Source organism: Mustela erminea, chromosome 7 (assembly GCF_009829155.1).
Source record: "Mustela erminea isolate mMusErm1 chromosome 7, mMusErm1.Pri, whole genome shotgun sequence".
NCBI classification, from domain to species: Eukaryota; Metazoa; Chordata; class Mammalia; order Carnivora; family Mustelidae; genus Mustela; species Mustela erminea.
The window spans coordinates 24,449,059-24,465,509 of NC_045620.1; the positions used below are offsets into that span (position 1 = coordinate 24,449,059).

At 44.3% G+C, this 16,451-nt stretch overlaps 1 protein-coding gene across 1 annotated transcript in view; it reads right to left on the reverse strand.

The window, feature by feature from the left end:
- CHMP4B (charged multivesicular body protein 4B) overlaps positions 1-16,451 on the reverse strand; it is a 50,421-nt gene that overhangs the window by 1,780 nt on the left and 32,190 nt on the right. The window contains exons 2-4 of the mRNA XM_032350939.1: positions 4,654-4,831; positions 1,470-1,584; positions 323-449 (exon numbers count right to left, since the gene is read on the reverse strand). Of these exons, the coding sequence (XP_032206830.1) occupies positions 323-449; positions 1,470-1,584; positions 4,654-4,831 (420 nt within the window). The remainder of the gene's footprint in view (positions 1-322; positions 450-1,469; positions 1,585-4,653; positions 4,832-16,451) is intronic.

A 16,451-nucleotide genomic window follows, 5' to 3' on the forward strand; every position in this document is an offset into this window, starting at 1 on the left:
AGTATCTGGAGACCTTTTTGGTCTTCACAACTTGGGAGAGAGAGAGCCCAAGGGTGCTTGTGAACATCTACAGTACATAAAACAACTCCCCTCCCCCAACCCAAAGAATTACCAGGCTGTGTCAATAGTGCCAAGGTTAAGAAACCCTGTTCTATAGCGAAACTAGGAAAAGACAGGTGATGATGTCTCCATGGCCGTCACAACAGATCTTCTGTGATTCTCACTCCTGGGCAAACTCAGAACCCAAACTGAGGCCAACCGACCTCAAGATTACCCACGACATGGCACCAGGGTATGTCATGACAGGGTAAGAAGTACTCACTGGGCTTTGATGGTAAGGTTATAGAGGGAACATTTGGTAGAGGGACTGTTTCGGGTCCACTGATTTCCAGCAAATTCTTGTCTAGTTCCTCCTGTTCTAGTTCTTCTAATTCTGCCATGAGCTCATCCTGGTGAAGGAAACAGCACAGTGAGAGAGATGTCCCTGGGACTCCTACCCCCTGCAGCAGCCCCACTTTCCTGATGACTCAGAGGACACACACCCCTTCTAAGAAGATCGGAAGGGAGATGAACTCCAGGTCCACACTCTGACTCAAACCCTAAACATGGTTCTACTGGTGAACATAATACACTATCCAGCAGTTACAGAGTCTCTACCCAGTGTCCTGCACTAGCTGTCAGCATTTTGAGAGGAGGGATTGAATCTTTTCATTCCTCTTTCTTTATCTCAGAACTGGGTACACTCAGGGAATGTTCAGGAATATTTGCTGAATTGAAATTAACTTGACTAGTCCATCAAATTTCAGTCTGAAAACATGGAAGACCCTTGTGCTGGAAGCCAAGTCTAAGAGCCATAGGCTGTTTTCTCAGCTATACTGTGGGAATCAGATAGCACAAGGAGAGGACCTGACTTTCAGCGGACTCAAATCTAACACAGAATGAAATATCTTCAACAGGGCCTGTTAATGTATTTTAAAAACCTAAGACTCAAGATCCCAACTGCTACAGCAGAAACTGGTAGGTGGCCAAGTTCCAGATGGATCCCCCAGGGGTCAGGTACAAATGCTCCTTCCTTGGCTTCATCTTTACCTCAAATCAGAGTTGCCCAAGGGCAAATCCTGTAACCTTCTACAAGGAACAGTCACCTCGGCTGCCCCAGCTCCAAGCCCAGGGTCCCCCACGAGATGTGTAAGGTAATTATTTACTGAAACCAACTACTGACCTAAAACCTGCTGAGGGGTCCCTATGGAGAGCCCTTTACTCAACCTAAACTTCTATCCCCACGAGTGAAAGCTGTTTCACAAAATGCAGAATTAGGGAAAGTTAATACCATGCCCTATTCATGTCCAAGACTCTGGAGGAATGAGAACTGGTGATTTCCCAACCGCATACAACCTGCCAGAGAGCCTTCAACAGCACATCGAAGGGCAGCTCACGTGTCATTTGTGAAGCTTATGTGAACCACTCACCTCATCAAACTCTTCTCCAAATCCTACAGGTTTTGAAATAGCTGTTGAAATCTCCTCTGCAAGTTCTTGCTGGTCAGCAATGTCCTGCATTAACTCATCAACTTTATCGATGTCCCTTTAAATGAAACGGACAGATGTCATATTGGACAATCAGTCTTTGTAAGGAGAGTCTACGAGGCAGGAAGAGATACCCCATGCACACAATCTGCTTCCTAACCCTACCCTCTATAATTACTTCCTGTAAGGAATTACTTGTCTTTATTATCTTTCTCCCCCTTTTAAAAGAGAATCACAAAATCAAGAGGATGGAAGTGTTCTTAGACATCATCCAGTCCAATGCCCTAAGGAATGAGGCTTAGCAAAGTTAGATTCCATATTCATGATCTCTCATGTAAGCTAGTAATAAACACGTCAGACAAGACTACAGGACTTTAACTCCCGGGCCAACAGCTCTTCAAGCTCAAAGGCAATTCTGTAACTGTACAGGGAGAGAGAAAATCACAAACCACAAAATACAGCTATGCCACTTGATAGGTCCTTCCTATTTACTCGAATCCACTCATGGCTCCTGCAGTAGGCCCCAAAGAAAGGCAAACATGCAGAATTACTTCCTATGCACTGTCAGTCTTCTAAACATACAATTAATCAGTATAATCCATACACATATGCTTCAAAGCATGCACAGGAGTTTGCTGAGATGAGCTCTGCGCTGGGCATCTTGGAGAACACAGAAATGGAGCAGACGTGGACCTAACTTAGGAAGCGCAGTCCAATGAACATCTACCCTCAGATAACACCTCACTTATTTAAAGGCTACTTTTCTGGCAACCCCACATTTCTAGAGCAGAGATTAGCAGACTTTCTCTGTAACGGACCACACAGGAAACATCTCAGAATTTGTGGGCCATATAAACTGTCACGAACACTCCACCCTGCTATGTACCACAAAAGCAGCCATAGACAGTATGTAAATTAATGGGTACGACTGTGTATCCATAAAACTTTATTTACTAAAATAGGTGGCAGGGCCACAGGCTACATTCTGCCAATCTCTATTCAAGAACATTGCTGAGTACCCCCGAAGAAGTAAAAATGGCTTCAAACACTCCTCAAATATATGCTGCCAAGTCCAAGCACTACAACAAATGCAGAATTTGTTCATGAGAGAGGCCCTCATTTGGAACCTAGTGTTACCCTGGCCTTTAATTACAACTGTAACAAGGTTGGTCATCTATTTCTTAGGCCACTGTACATGAGAAGTAGCCACATAACGGAAGGATTGGAGGTCAGGAACACTGTTTTTAAAGATTTTTTTTTTTTTAAGTAATCTCTACACTCAAATTCACTACCCTGAGATAAAGAGTCACATGCTCCAGGGACTGAGCCAGCCAGGCACCCTAAGAACATTGTTAAATATGACAGCCAAAGACTGAAACCAAGAGGGGAGCCAGAAAATTCCAGCAAAAGCAGATTTAAGAACACAGAAATCCTAAGCCCTTGGATGCACCACGATTTTCAGGATCCCTGACAGAATCAGGAAAAAAGACATGAACACTGATTCTAATCCCAGTTCTATCCAATCTCATCCATAACCTAGGGCAAGTCATCTCCCCTCTCTGGGACACAGCTTCCCCACCTTGATAATCAGAGGCCTGGATGAGAGGACTTTTTAAGGACCTTTCCAGCTAGAAACTCTGCTCATCACAATAACCCTGAATTACTCAGAAATACTTTTTCATTCCATGAAATCTGCTTCTTTTTTTTTTTAAGTGGCTCCATGCTGGGTTTAAGCCCCAGTGCAGGGCTTGAACTCACAACCCTGAGATCAAGACCTGAGCTAAGATCAAGAGTTGGACGCTTAACCAACTGAGCCACCCAGGTACCCTGAGATCTGCTTCTTCAGGCAACAAGGTACAAAATCCATTTTAAAAGGAGTTCCATGTGGTTTTCATTTGAATTTCCCTGATGGCTAATGATGGTGAACATTTTTTCATGTGTCTGCTAGCATTTGTATATCTTCATTGGAAAAGTGTCTGTTCATGTCTTCTGGAAATTCAAATCAAAACCACATTGAGATACCACCTTACACCAGTTAGAATTATGAAGATTAACAAGGCAGGAAACAACAAATGTTGGAAAGGATGTGGAGAAACGGAACCCTCTTACACTGCTGGTGGGAATGCAAGTTGGTACAGCTACCATGGAAAACAGTATGGAGATTCCTCAAAAAATTAAAAACAGATCTAACCTATGACCCAGTAAATGCACTACTGGGTATTTACCCTGAAGATACAGATAGAGTGAAAAGAAGGGCCAGATGTACCTCAATGTTCATAGCAGCAATGCCCATGATAGCCTAACTGGGGAAAGAGCCAAGATGCCCTTCAACAGACAAATGGATAAAGAAAATGTGGTCCACATATATGGTGGAATATTACTTGGCCATCAGAAAGGATGAATACCCAATTTTTGCATCAACATGAATAGGACTGGAGGGGATTATGCTGAGTGAAATAAGTCAAGGAGAGAGAGTCAATTATCATATGGTTTCACTAAGGAATAACATGAAGGACATTAGGAGAAGGAAAGGAAAAGTGAGTTAGGGGAAATTGGACGGGGAAATGAATCATGAGAGACTGTGGACTCTGAGAAACAAACTGTGCGTTTAGAGGGGAGGGGGGTGGGGGAATGGGTGAGCCTGGTAGTGGGTATTAAGGACGGCATGTATTGCATGGAACACTGAGTGCTGTACATCAACAATGAATCTTGGAACACTACATCAAAAACTAATGATGTGGGGCACCTGAGTGGCTCAGTGGGTTAAAGCCTCTGCCTTCGGCTCAGGTCATGATCTCAGGGTCCTGGGATTGAGCCCCACATTGGGCTCTCTGCACAGCAGGAAGCCTGCTTCCTCCTCTCTCTGCCTGCCTCTCTGCCTACTACTTGTGATCTCTGTCTGTCAAATAAATAAAATCTTTAAAAAAAAACAAAAAAAACAACTAATGATGTATTTTATGGTGACTAACATAATACAAATAAAAATAAAAGGGGAGTTCCAAAAAAGAACGCAAAGTAAAACAAACTTGGGTGTTTGAATGGATAAATCAAAGGGTCACCCAAGGCCATGTCCCGGGATTGAGGCCCCGCCACGCGGGTGCCCCCCCACCAGTGGGTAGCCACGTACATGTTGTCGTGGGCAGCCTTCATGGCCTTCGCAGCGTAGCCCATGTTCTTGAGCACCTCGGTGTTGGTATTGGCATTCTCCAGGGCCTCCCGTTGAAACTCGATGGTGGAGAGTGTGCCGTCGATCTGCGCCAGCTGCTTTTCATACCTCTTCTTGCGCTTCAGTGCCTGGAGGGCCGCTGCATCAGGGAGAAAACAGGGTTTCAGAGAGCATGACACCAGAATATCCCAGAGTTCACTTGAGCCTTCGCCCTAATTGTAATCCATGTACCTCAGCTGGTGCCTCCACTATAACACAAGGTTATTAGTCTCTTCTATACAAGGAACACATTCCATTTTCTAAGAAAACTACAAAATTCACCTATTTCAAAGTGCAGCAAAGCACACAAGCTCAAGCTCACACTATGTAACCACACCCCCACAAATCAAAGCACGGAGAGGCTCTGAGACAGAAAATGTGTTTTGAGGCCATACTGCTTTAGGTTCAAATCCCAGCTCACAGACTTAGGTGAGCTACTTAGCTTCCCCAACAGGTTCGTTGTGAGAAGTGAGATTATATATATAAATACCTAGCACAACTTAAACATAGTGGACACTAAAAAACAACACCTCTAATTATTTTTTTATTAAAGATTTTTTTCTTATTATTCATTTATTTGACAGACAGATCACAAGCAGGCAGAGGGGCAGGCAGAGAGAGAGGAAGGGAAGCAGGCTCCCCGCTGAGCCGAGAGCCCGATGTGGGGCTCAATCCCAGGACCCTGGGATCATGACCTGAGCTGAAGGCAGAGGCTTTAACCCACTGAGCCACCCAGAGGCCCCAACACCTCTAATTATTATAAAGCAGCTTTAAAGTATCATTTTATGCTAACTCAATTATAAAAACAATAAACAGTAACTATACTAAATACTGGATAAGTTAGGGTTAAATGCCCCCTCACACACAGCTGACAACTCTAAGTTGATATACTGACTCAGAAAAGCAACATGGCAACACATAGCAACAGCCATAATGACGTTCTTGCCCTATGACCCAGTAATCTCCTTCTGGAAATGTATTCAACAAAAGCAAAAATTCTCATGCCCAAAGATGGTTACTGTGGCATTCTCTATCATAGAAAACAACACAACTAAAATAAAGTCAGAATTCCCTGCCAGGAGTCTGACCATTTAGCCAAGTCAATGTCATCATCTATCTATGCTTCCTGGCATGTTAAGGCTGGAGAAATCATCTTGTTCTTAGATCCAGTCAGGGCAAGCAATCTGACCAAGGCGAATCTGTGGTAGAGCAGGAGCCAAAAGCACATCTCCCTACTCAAACCCAAGAAGCCTTCCCCTTGCCATCTCAATTACCTTCTTGGCACCTAAAGGTATCTTTAGTACATATCTTAGATGGGTATCAAAGCCAGAACCAATGGGACCCTACTTGGCCTGGACAGCACTAGTCTTCGACACAGACAAACACACAGAGGCACCCCCCGACACATGCTCCACCATGTCCCTGAGCTCCAGACCGGAGCCATCCCCATCTCCGGCAGGCTTTTAGGGACATGCAATCATCTCCCTTACAGGGCTGTGGTTTCTCCATACATCACATGAATGGGTCCCCTGCTCCTTCTATTCAGGCTTCCTGTTAGCCTAGCACTGCATCCTAAGAACCATCTGCCAAGGGACTGCACGTAAGCCGTCCATTCTTCCTCTAAAATGAGCAAATAAAACCACTAGGAAAATTCTTCTAGCCAAAGGATAAAGCAGGCTAATGAGAAACTGCAAAAAATCTGAAGAACAATGAAATGTGCCTCCTTAAAAGTTGACAAGACAGTCAACCTGCCATCTCCCTTGATCCCTATGTGAATGGCCTATGACCTCAAGAAGTCCAATCCACAGTCACACCCAGGGGTCCCCAAGACTCCTTACTGAACACCTTCACCTGCTAATTACTAAGTCATACATGCTATGGAAGTACCTCACAAAACAGAAACCTTTTAAGGTAGAGACGGCCACACTTTTTAGCAGATAAGGAAATAGTTTCAGAGAGGTTATGTAATTCAGGTCACCAGGTGGTAAGGGGCAGAAGGAATTAAGCCAAGGGTGGAACCCCAAAGTCCATGCTCTGCCATTCTAGCTATTATGCCTTCCACTTAATGAAAAAGGCAGAATCCTGCTCTGGAGAGGTCATCCGGTCCAGTGGGGAGTGGGATCACAGAAGAGGGAGTGCAAACCCAATTATGTCATTCCTTTGCTTAAAAACCCTCAGCAGTGGGGTGCCCGGGTGGCTCAGTGGGTTAAGCCGCTGCCTTCGGCTCAGGTCATGATCTCAGGGTCCTGGAATGGAGCCCTGCATCGGGCTCTCTGCTCAGCGGGGAGCCTGCTTTCCTCTCTCTCTCTCTGCCTGCCTCTCCGTCTACTTGTGATCTCTCTCTGTCAAATAAATAAATAAAATCTTAAAAAAAAAAACCCTCAGCAGTTGGGGCGCCTGGGTGGCTCAGCTGGTTAAGCGACTGCCTTCAGCTCAGGTCATGATCCCAGGGTCTTGCGATCAAGCCCCACATCGGGTTCCCCTGCTCAGTAGGGAGTTTGCTTCTCCTTCTGCTCTGCCTGCGTGTGTTCTCTCGCTATCTCTAATAAAATCTTAAAAACAAAACAACAACAACAACAACAGAAAACCTTGAACAGCTCCCTGTACCCACATGACAAAGCCTCCACATGGCTGAATATGACCAGTAAAATCCTGCAAGGGACTGGGATTGTCACCACAGGCTGGGTTCTGGGAGACCTCTGCCAATGACCATCATGGCAGAGGGAAGATGTCCTGGTATGTAAGTGCTCAGGGCCTGGGGTTTCTTCCTTGTGCCTTCCTTGGTGTTGTGTTGCCTTTCCACAGAAATAAACTCAGATATATCCTAATCAACAAATGATTCTCAAGTGTTCTTTCTTTTCTTTTTCTTTTTAAAATTAACATATAATGTATTATTTGTTTCAGGGGGATGCTCAGGTTTTCTCAGGTCAATGTCTCACAGTGCCTCTTTCCAGGGTCCACCTCCTCAGCCATCCTCACCGCCCATGCCAAAGCCCAGTCTATAAAAACTTCTCTGCCATGTTCATGAGTAAAGTAAACAAGGTGTCTGCTTGCCTGCCGTGTGGTAAGCAAGCAAGATGGCTATGGAAGTCTCACTCACCTTCTCATTTAATCTTCCTGCACCCAGTCATGGGGCAAAGATCCCAGATCTATTACTAACAAAGACACTGGGGATCAGAAAGGTAAAGCGGCTGATACAAGTCATACTGCTGTTATATGGAGAGGGGAGGGCTCTACCACTTGTCTGTGTAAACCCTCAGGTCTCTGCTCCTCCCACACAGCCTCAAAATGATGTCAAGTGACACTGGAACAGTCCTCAAAAATGAACAAGGAGATGACCCACCTGCCTTGCTTTTCAGTGTCATGAGTGTACCAGGAGCCTTGACTTTATATAGTCAGCTACATTCTGATTTCTGGTTTTTTCTTCTTTTTCCAAATTTCGTTCTTGGGGTGTTTTTTCCTTTCTTTCTTTCTTTTTTTTTTTTGGTTCCCCCAGCCCAAACCCTTGTGTAGAGGGCTGACTTTCAATAAATCCCAGCGAGGGAGCTGTTCTGCTTTGTATGAAACCCCAACCCAGAAGCAGGGTGTCTATAAACGCTTTAGCACCAGGTTCCCCATACATTCTGATTTTTAAAACCAAATTTATTCTTTCCCTATTAACATATGAGATTTAGAACTGCTTTATTTTTTTTTCTAATACTTTTTCTTTTTTTTAAGGAAACCCAGACTTTTTTTTTTTTTTTTTAAGATTTTATTTATTTTTAGGGCACCTGGGTGGCTCAGTCATTAAGCGTCTGACTTCAGCTCAGGTCATGATCCCAGGGTCCTGGGATCGAGTCCTGTATCGTGCTCCCTGCTCAGCAGGAAGCCTGCTTCTTCCTCTCCTACTCCCCCTGCTTGTGGGCACAATCCCAGGACCCTGGGACCATGACCTGAGCTGAAGGCAGACACCTAACGACTGAGACACATAGGCACCCCAGTGAACATAAATATTCATAGCATCTGAACCTGTCTATATTTTAGAAAAGTGGGGCAGAGTGGTAAAGTATAACTTAGGGCAAACTAAAGGAGTAAAATGACACTCTTCCTGCATACTGTTACACTTAAAGTGATATACCATCCATCCCAACCTTATTTCTGACCACAGGAATTTACTTCAATATGTAGCCAAAGTTTAAAGAGACAAGCCCTGGGAATGCCTGGGTGGCTCAGTCAGTTAAGCACCTGCCTTCAGCTCGGGTCATGATCCCACAGTCTTGGGATCAAGTCCCATATCAGGCTTCCTGCTCAGCGGGGACCTGCTTCTCCCTCTCCCTCTCCCCTCCCTCTCCCTCCCTACTCTCCCTGCTTGTGCTCACTCTCTCTCTTAGATAGATAGATAGATAGAGAGAGAGAGAGAGAGAGAGATGGACGAGCCCAATGTTTTACATAAATACATGCTGGCTCTTAGTGTTTTGCCTTTTACGTCTCCAAATTCCTGATGGTTGGGTTTAAAAAAACAAGTACTGGGTTCTTACTACAAGAAAAAAATATATAACTGTGTGAGGTGCTAGATGTTAACTAAACTTATCTTGGTAATCATTTCACAATACATACATCTATCATATCATTATGTTGTATATTAGGTAAAACTAACACAATGTTATGTTAATTATATCTCAGTAAGATGAGGGAAGGAATGAAAAATATAAAAACAAGTACTGAGTTAACAAGGAGTTCATCTAAACCAAATATTCAAAGAGGTGGGCGCCTGGGTGGCTCAGTGGGTTAAGCTGCTGCCTTCGGCTCAGGTCATGATCTCAGGGTCCTGGGATTGAGTCCCGCATCGGGTTCTCTGCTCCGCGGGGAGCCTGCTTCCTCCTCTCTCTCTCTCTGCCTGCCTCTCTGCCTACTTGTGATCTCTCTGTGTCAAATGAATAAATAAAATCTTTAAAAAAAAAAATATTCAAAGAGGTATCCAAAGAAATCCCTTTCCTGTCAAAGGAACCCAGTGTCATTCGTAAACACGGTGGCTTTCACAGTTGAAATCTAACTCAGGCCAACAGAAGTTAAAGAGGTTGCTTTTAGACGGAAAAAAATAGTCCTTGGAATCTCCATATTTAATTATGCCTTTGCCGGTTCCAAGAGAGTAATTACAGCAGCAATTACAGAATCTAATAACCAGCTTTATTGGCTCTGAAAGCTGAAGCAAAAACAACTCCAACCATGTTGAAATAAACATTGGTCTCCAGACAGTTGCTTCATTAGACACTCTAAACAGCTATTTGGAGGAATAATACAAAAGAGATACCCCATGAAACAGAGAGACTAGTTGAAAAGACATTCAACTAGGACTGGAAACTCCTTCTGCAAGGCACCTGTTAGTGACTGCACAGAAAGCATTTTCAGAGATCACACTAGTTCAATACAACTAGCTAGGATGCTCCTTTCTCTTAGGCAAAGGCAGACTTGACTTCTCTTTGAAGAGTTGCTGCAGAGGGCAAATTTACCTGCCCTGGTCTGGGGGCATTCAGGAGAGGAGCCACGAACCCAGGGCATCTCACTAGATCCCAAAAAGTCATAACTGTACACTCACGAGTAGTATAGAGAGATTTAGGCAAGGAGGGGCCAGTGATATCCTCTCACTGAATGAATGAATGATGGTGTCCTTTCAAAGACCCAAGATTCTACACGGGAGTTCATCTAGCAGAAGATACAAAGACTAGAAGGGAAGGAGGAGAATGCTGTTCCTTTCCCATTCGCAGCACACAGCAAACACAAACACACTCCAGAGGACACTTACACACAAATGCAACAGTAAGCGGGAGCCTGGTCATGGCAGGACACTGGCAGGCAGGCCGCTGAGTGAAGCTGAGGGAGACCCCGCTTTGCCTGCATCTCGCAATCATTCAGATCTTCCCGCTCATCACGCCCATGACTAAACCTCAGGATGTTCAGGGTACCCTCAGCCAGAAGAACCACATCTGGCTTTCAACCAATAGTCGACTCAGCCACTGGTCACTGTGCTGGGGTCACCTGTCATCTGTCCTATGTATGTGGGCAAGAAAAGACCCAAAGTCAAAACAACCAAGTTCATCACCAAGGTCAAAGAAAGCCATTCTCCTTCACAGATGGCTTAGTAAGCATCCCTGCACCCCACGGCATCAGATGTCCTGCCAGACCCTGACTAAAATGAGTTAGAACTCTGGCATCAAAAGGGGGAGGGGTGTGCACCTGAAGTATTCTCGGAGATCCTAAAATCTGACCTGTCTGGTTAGGTGACTGAGGAAAAACGATGCCCAGAAAAGGTAACACAGCTTGCCAGGATCACACCTCAACTCTCTTGTCTCCAAATTAAGTTGCTACAAATAAATCAGCAGTTCTCCACGGTAAGTAAGCAGTTCCCAAAGCTCTTTCATCCAATTGCCAAACCCTGCCCTTTGCAAATCCCATTTAAAAGCTCATGCTGACACAGGAAAGAACCAGAAAGCTTCCAGTATTCTCTCTGAAGTTCCCAGTTAGGAGAAAAAGAAAAAAGAATGGAAAAGAGGTCCGAGATCTGCCTGGTTCCAGAGTACTTTCCATAAATGGGTACTGCTGAACTTGTCCACGGTTTCAGAAGATACAGGCAGGGGCTGGGCTCTCATTTCTCTACCCTGTATATAAGTGGCATGGGGCCATGGGTGGCTCAGTTGCCTAAGCATCCGACTCTTGGTTTCAGCTTAGGTTGTGGTCTCAGGGTGGTGGGACCGAGCCCTGAGTCAGGCTCTGCACTCAGCGTGGAGTCTGCTTGAGATTCTCTCTCCCTGCTCCTCCTACTCATGCTCTATCTCTCTCTAAAATAGATAATCTTTAAAAAAAAAAAAAAAAAAAAAGGTGGCAGGAATAGCATGGATCTAGAGGAGCTACAGAAAGGTCTCAGAAACCCAAATGGGCCTTAATTGAAGGCTAGACAGAGGCTGTTTTGTGTCCATCTTCATTCAGTATCCCAAGGCCCACCTGCAAAAGAGGGCCTCATCCTGCAAACGCCTTGGAATGCTGTATTTGCTAAGAGTGCAGGTGAGAGGTGCAGACAGCATTTTTCAGAGCAGCCTCCTTCTCTGTGATATATATCCCTGTTCCCCTAATTTGCTCTCCGTGGCCTGGAGCTAATGTGCTCCATTTAGAGATGGTAAAATAAGTACTTGTGTATGACCAGGCAAGTAGAGTCTGAAACCCTGCTGACTTCATCAGCAAACACACAGGGAGTACAGTACTCGCTGCAAGGAAAAATTCTAGAGAGAAAGAAAGAAGCCCCTTATCTGTTTAATGGGGACAAATATGAAAGAAATATGCCCCTCAATTAACAATCTAACAGTATATCAAATTGCTCCAAGTCATTTAAACAACACATAGAAAGTATGTTCTGCAAAGGTCAGATAAAGACATGATAAGACACCTTCAAACAATCTTGGGAAATGCTGGGTCATGCCAAGTTAACATGGTCATTTAGGGAGTCCAGCGGTTCAGCTCTGAGTTTCAGTTCCACTATCAAGTAAACCCCGAGAAATAATTGAACCTAATTGTCAGATAATAATACTCCAATAATAAAATATTATACTCTAATAATAAAAATAGAGTTATTTTGAGGATTAAAATGAAATACATATGTGAAGTACCTGGCACAGGGCCAAAACGGCAAAGTGCTCAGTAAATGCAGGTCACTGGTCTTACTATTAATTGCAGGACTACTCAGAGCCTGTTTTAACAGAAAAGAACCAATATCATTACCGCCACCATGCCTTCCCCCACAAAAAGATAGCTTAGAGAAAAAAAAAAAAAAAAAACAATTTAAAACCACCTCGATCAGTTAGCCAACATAAGCTTCACCATCCTTTGTCTCCCAGCTGATGTGGTGTCAGAATCCTGGCTCTGACACTAGCCTGGGGTAAGTTATTTCACCACTTCAACAAATGGAAAAATGCGAGTGATTAGCACTACCCCAAAGATGAAAGAGAAAAACAATCTCTCTGGAAATAATAAATGGGAGCTTTCTCTTCATCCTGCCCACTTCTTGAACCTTCTGCCTTTCTTCCCTTGCCTGTGTCTGATGTTCTCTCTGGGGATCTCTGTATCTTCTTTTCCCTGTGCTGTTCCTCCTCCTAGCCCAATGTGTCTCTCCAAGAAACAGTATGTATCTGTGGCATGGTGGAGGAAAACAGAATATAGAACAGCAGCTAACACTTACAAGGAGCTTGCTGGGTAGTAGGCCCATGACTGGTGCTTTATGTGTGCACTGGATCCTCCCAATAACCCTAGAAAGCACGTACTGTTATTGCTCCCACTAGCAGGAAAATTGAGGCTCAAAGAGTTTATCACTTGCCCAAGTCATATGGTTAGACAGTAGGAGGCCTGAGATCAATGCCAAGCTGCCTATCTGCAAAGGGCGTGTTCTTACTCCGCAGAGGAACATCTTCTGCACTGAGCAGGCACTTCTGCCTGAGCCTGGGGATCTGAGAGCCTCCCATGCCTTCCCCACCTAAAAGATTCCACAAGCTAGCAGTCTGGCACCAAGGGCACCCAGAGGCAGCTCAGTCTGCCCAGAAACACTTGACTAATTGGTAATCCATGAGGGTAGGCAGTAAAAGCCTTTGGCTGAAAAAACAAATTTTTTTTTCCCAGCGGATTTTAAATTGGTTAAAGGTATATGCGATAAAATCCAACCATTTCATTAGCTCCTCTGCATTTAGGTTGACAATTCTACATAGCCGGGGAGACTGTAATGAGTTGTTTTCTGTTTTAAAGAATATCTTCTTCCCTCATGCCTGCCCTGTATTTTCCCTAGGCCATAAGCTCCTCAAGAGTGGAACCTACAGCTCTGTGCCCCTAATAGCACTGCTACACAGAAAAGAGAGGGGGTACTCCATAGTGCCCAATTTTGCCCTGTCGTTTCTCTGAGGTCAGTGGGCTCTGCCCTCTCACCCCATAATGTCCTCTAGATCTTTTCCTAAGACCTAAGATAACCTTCCTTCTATAGTCTCGAAGATCCCAGGACTACAGCTATAAGAACTTGGTAAAATTTCTCAAACTTCCATCACTGGATTACCTTTTTTTTTTTTTTTTCCTGTATTAATTCCTATTGGGATGCCTAGAACTCTTTTTTTTTTTTTTTTTTTAAAGTAATTTCCACACCCAATATGGGGCTCACAACCCGAGATCAAGAGTCACAAGCTTTACCGACAGCTAGCCTGGTGCCCCATGATGCCTACAACTTTAAAACCAGAGTCCAGGGGCTTGTTTAAGTGACAGTGAGCCTAGGACCTTCCCCTTGTGATTATATCTGAGAGGAAGTAGCAGAGAGCCAGAGTAAGCAGAATATTGTTCCAGACTGGGCCAGTGGGAGTGGCCAAGGCCACCAAGAAGAACAGAAAATGGTCAAGAGGGGTGCCTGGGTGGCTCAGTGGGTTAAGCCTCTGCCTTCGGCTCAGGTCATGATCTCAGGGTCCTGGGATCGAGCCCCGCATCAGGATCTCTGCTCAGCAGGGAGCTTGCTTCCCCCTTTCTCTCTCCCTGCCTCTCTGCCTACTTGTGATCTCTCTCTCTCGTCAAATAAATAAATAAAATCTTTAAAAAAAAAAAAAAGAAAAAGAAAAAATGGTCAAGAGAAGTCAGACCCATGGAGAGGAATAGTGCAAACAACTGTGTGGCTGCATCATCTTGTTCCTAGAAGCGCAGTGGATAGCTTTCCAGTGCTCTGCTGCAGCTGGGTTCAATTTGGGCAGGAAGAAGGGGTGTTTCACTTCCCAGATTCAGTAGGCATCCAGGGAGTAGCTCTTGTGACAAGGGTAACTCAGGGCAAGGTGGGGTAACTAGGATCCCAGGAAGGAAGGTAGTCTGCCTTTAGTTATTGAGGGCCACAGTCAGACAGCTTGTGCTTTGGGATCCAAGGCCAAGGTTCAGGAAAATTTCATTTAAACAGCTATCAGAAACTAAAACTAAGCACCCATGCAACCCAAAGAAACATCTTAGTTGTTCCATGTCTTAATACATAAATTTGAATGTTACATATTTCACACAAATAAATCCAGATTAAAAAAAAATCCAGATTTGTGGCTTCCTTTTGATAATGCAAATTTTCTGGCAACAATCTGATGCAACTAAGTAGTAGGCACCCTTTCAGAAGCACATACTCTCTAGTGCATCTCACTGCCCACCACTGCCCACTCTCATATACATGGCCATGTTAATCATTTACATGTCCTGACCACTCCATAACACTAAACATTAATCTTAACTCTGGAGAAAACTGTTATGAATTATCCGGGACAATCACTTGCCTTCAGGCAGTTAAGGTTATTCCCAACTTAAAGACAAGCAACCAAAGGTTCAACAACTTGCTCAAGGTCATGAAGTTAGAGGTAATGGCCAAGAAAGAATCCAAGCCAGGTGACCTGTCCCCTAGGACAGTGCTCTTTCCACTACTCAGGGAGACTTGTGTCTAGACAGAACCTGAAATATGGGTCCTGTGATCCTGAATCTAGCTTCTTAATCTAAATCTGTCATGATCAAATTATGTCACTTAGCAAGTCCCTCTTAGGGCTCCGACCCCTCATCAAGGACATAGGAAGGGTGGATTAGATGCTCCCTCTGAGGTGTTTCTCCAGGTCTAATGCTACATGAACCGGTATAGTTCTAAAATTTCCAGTAACTGATTAAAGCAAACACTAAAGGCTTTTTCTGACTGACCCTGTGTGATCTTGAAAATGTAATTAACATCAATACACTCCATTTCCTGAGTGTTTCACCTCATCAAGTTTTTCCTGTCCAATAAAATCTCTTTTAACTGGTTTCACAAATTTGTATTAAGAAATCACAGACTCCTTCTAGCCTCTGCACTCAGCTGCCCCAGCTGGGCGGAGGAAGTCAGAACTCTTCCCAACACTAGCCACAGATGTTCATTCATATATGTCATCCAGTGAAAAGAGGTAATTACAGTTAGAAGGTAAAGCTAGATGCCCTCACTCTCCATTCCCCCATAAGCTCTGGCACTGCTGACCTCCTCTCTCTGAAATGCCTCTCTCCTGCTAAGTCTTAGCAGATACCCTAGAATCTGGCTCCCTGGCTCCCACAGTCATTTCTTCTTGGGTTTTTCTAGATCCTTTCTCTTTTTCTCAATTCCATGTGGTAGGATGGGCCTCAACCTTGATCCTGAGTTGTTTTCAAATATACCAACCTGAGTTACTACACCTCTTCAGAACCCTGTATTTTATTCTTTCGTTTAATCCTTACAACAAGGAATTAGTCTTATTAGTCCATTTATAGATGAGGAGATTTGAGGCTGGAGAGATTATGTAACTTGCTGACCTCTCAAAGCTTGTTAATAACCGGCACAGTAAGGATCCAAATCCATATTCCTCCTGCTTCTAGCCAAGATAAAATGGCGGGGACTGAATTTAACCTCCTACCTAAGAAAAATGAAACAACGATTTGCAAGACTCTAGACATCAGGTAAAAAAAAAAGGTCAGTGATCCCTAAGAAATGGGAAATAAACTAGGTGACAACTGCCCTAGTTTATTGCTTTGAGAGTCTCCGAGGCCTCAGAGCCAGGAGAGAAAACCCATGTATAGAGGCTGGCAAGCTTCCCTAGTTGACAAGATACAGCTAAGAGTCTAGAGAGACCAAAGTGGCTGGAGTTCACAGGAGACAAAGAGAGGACAAAGCTGGAGGAGGTGGAGGGGAGGGAGACAGAAAGAGAACACAT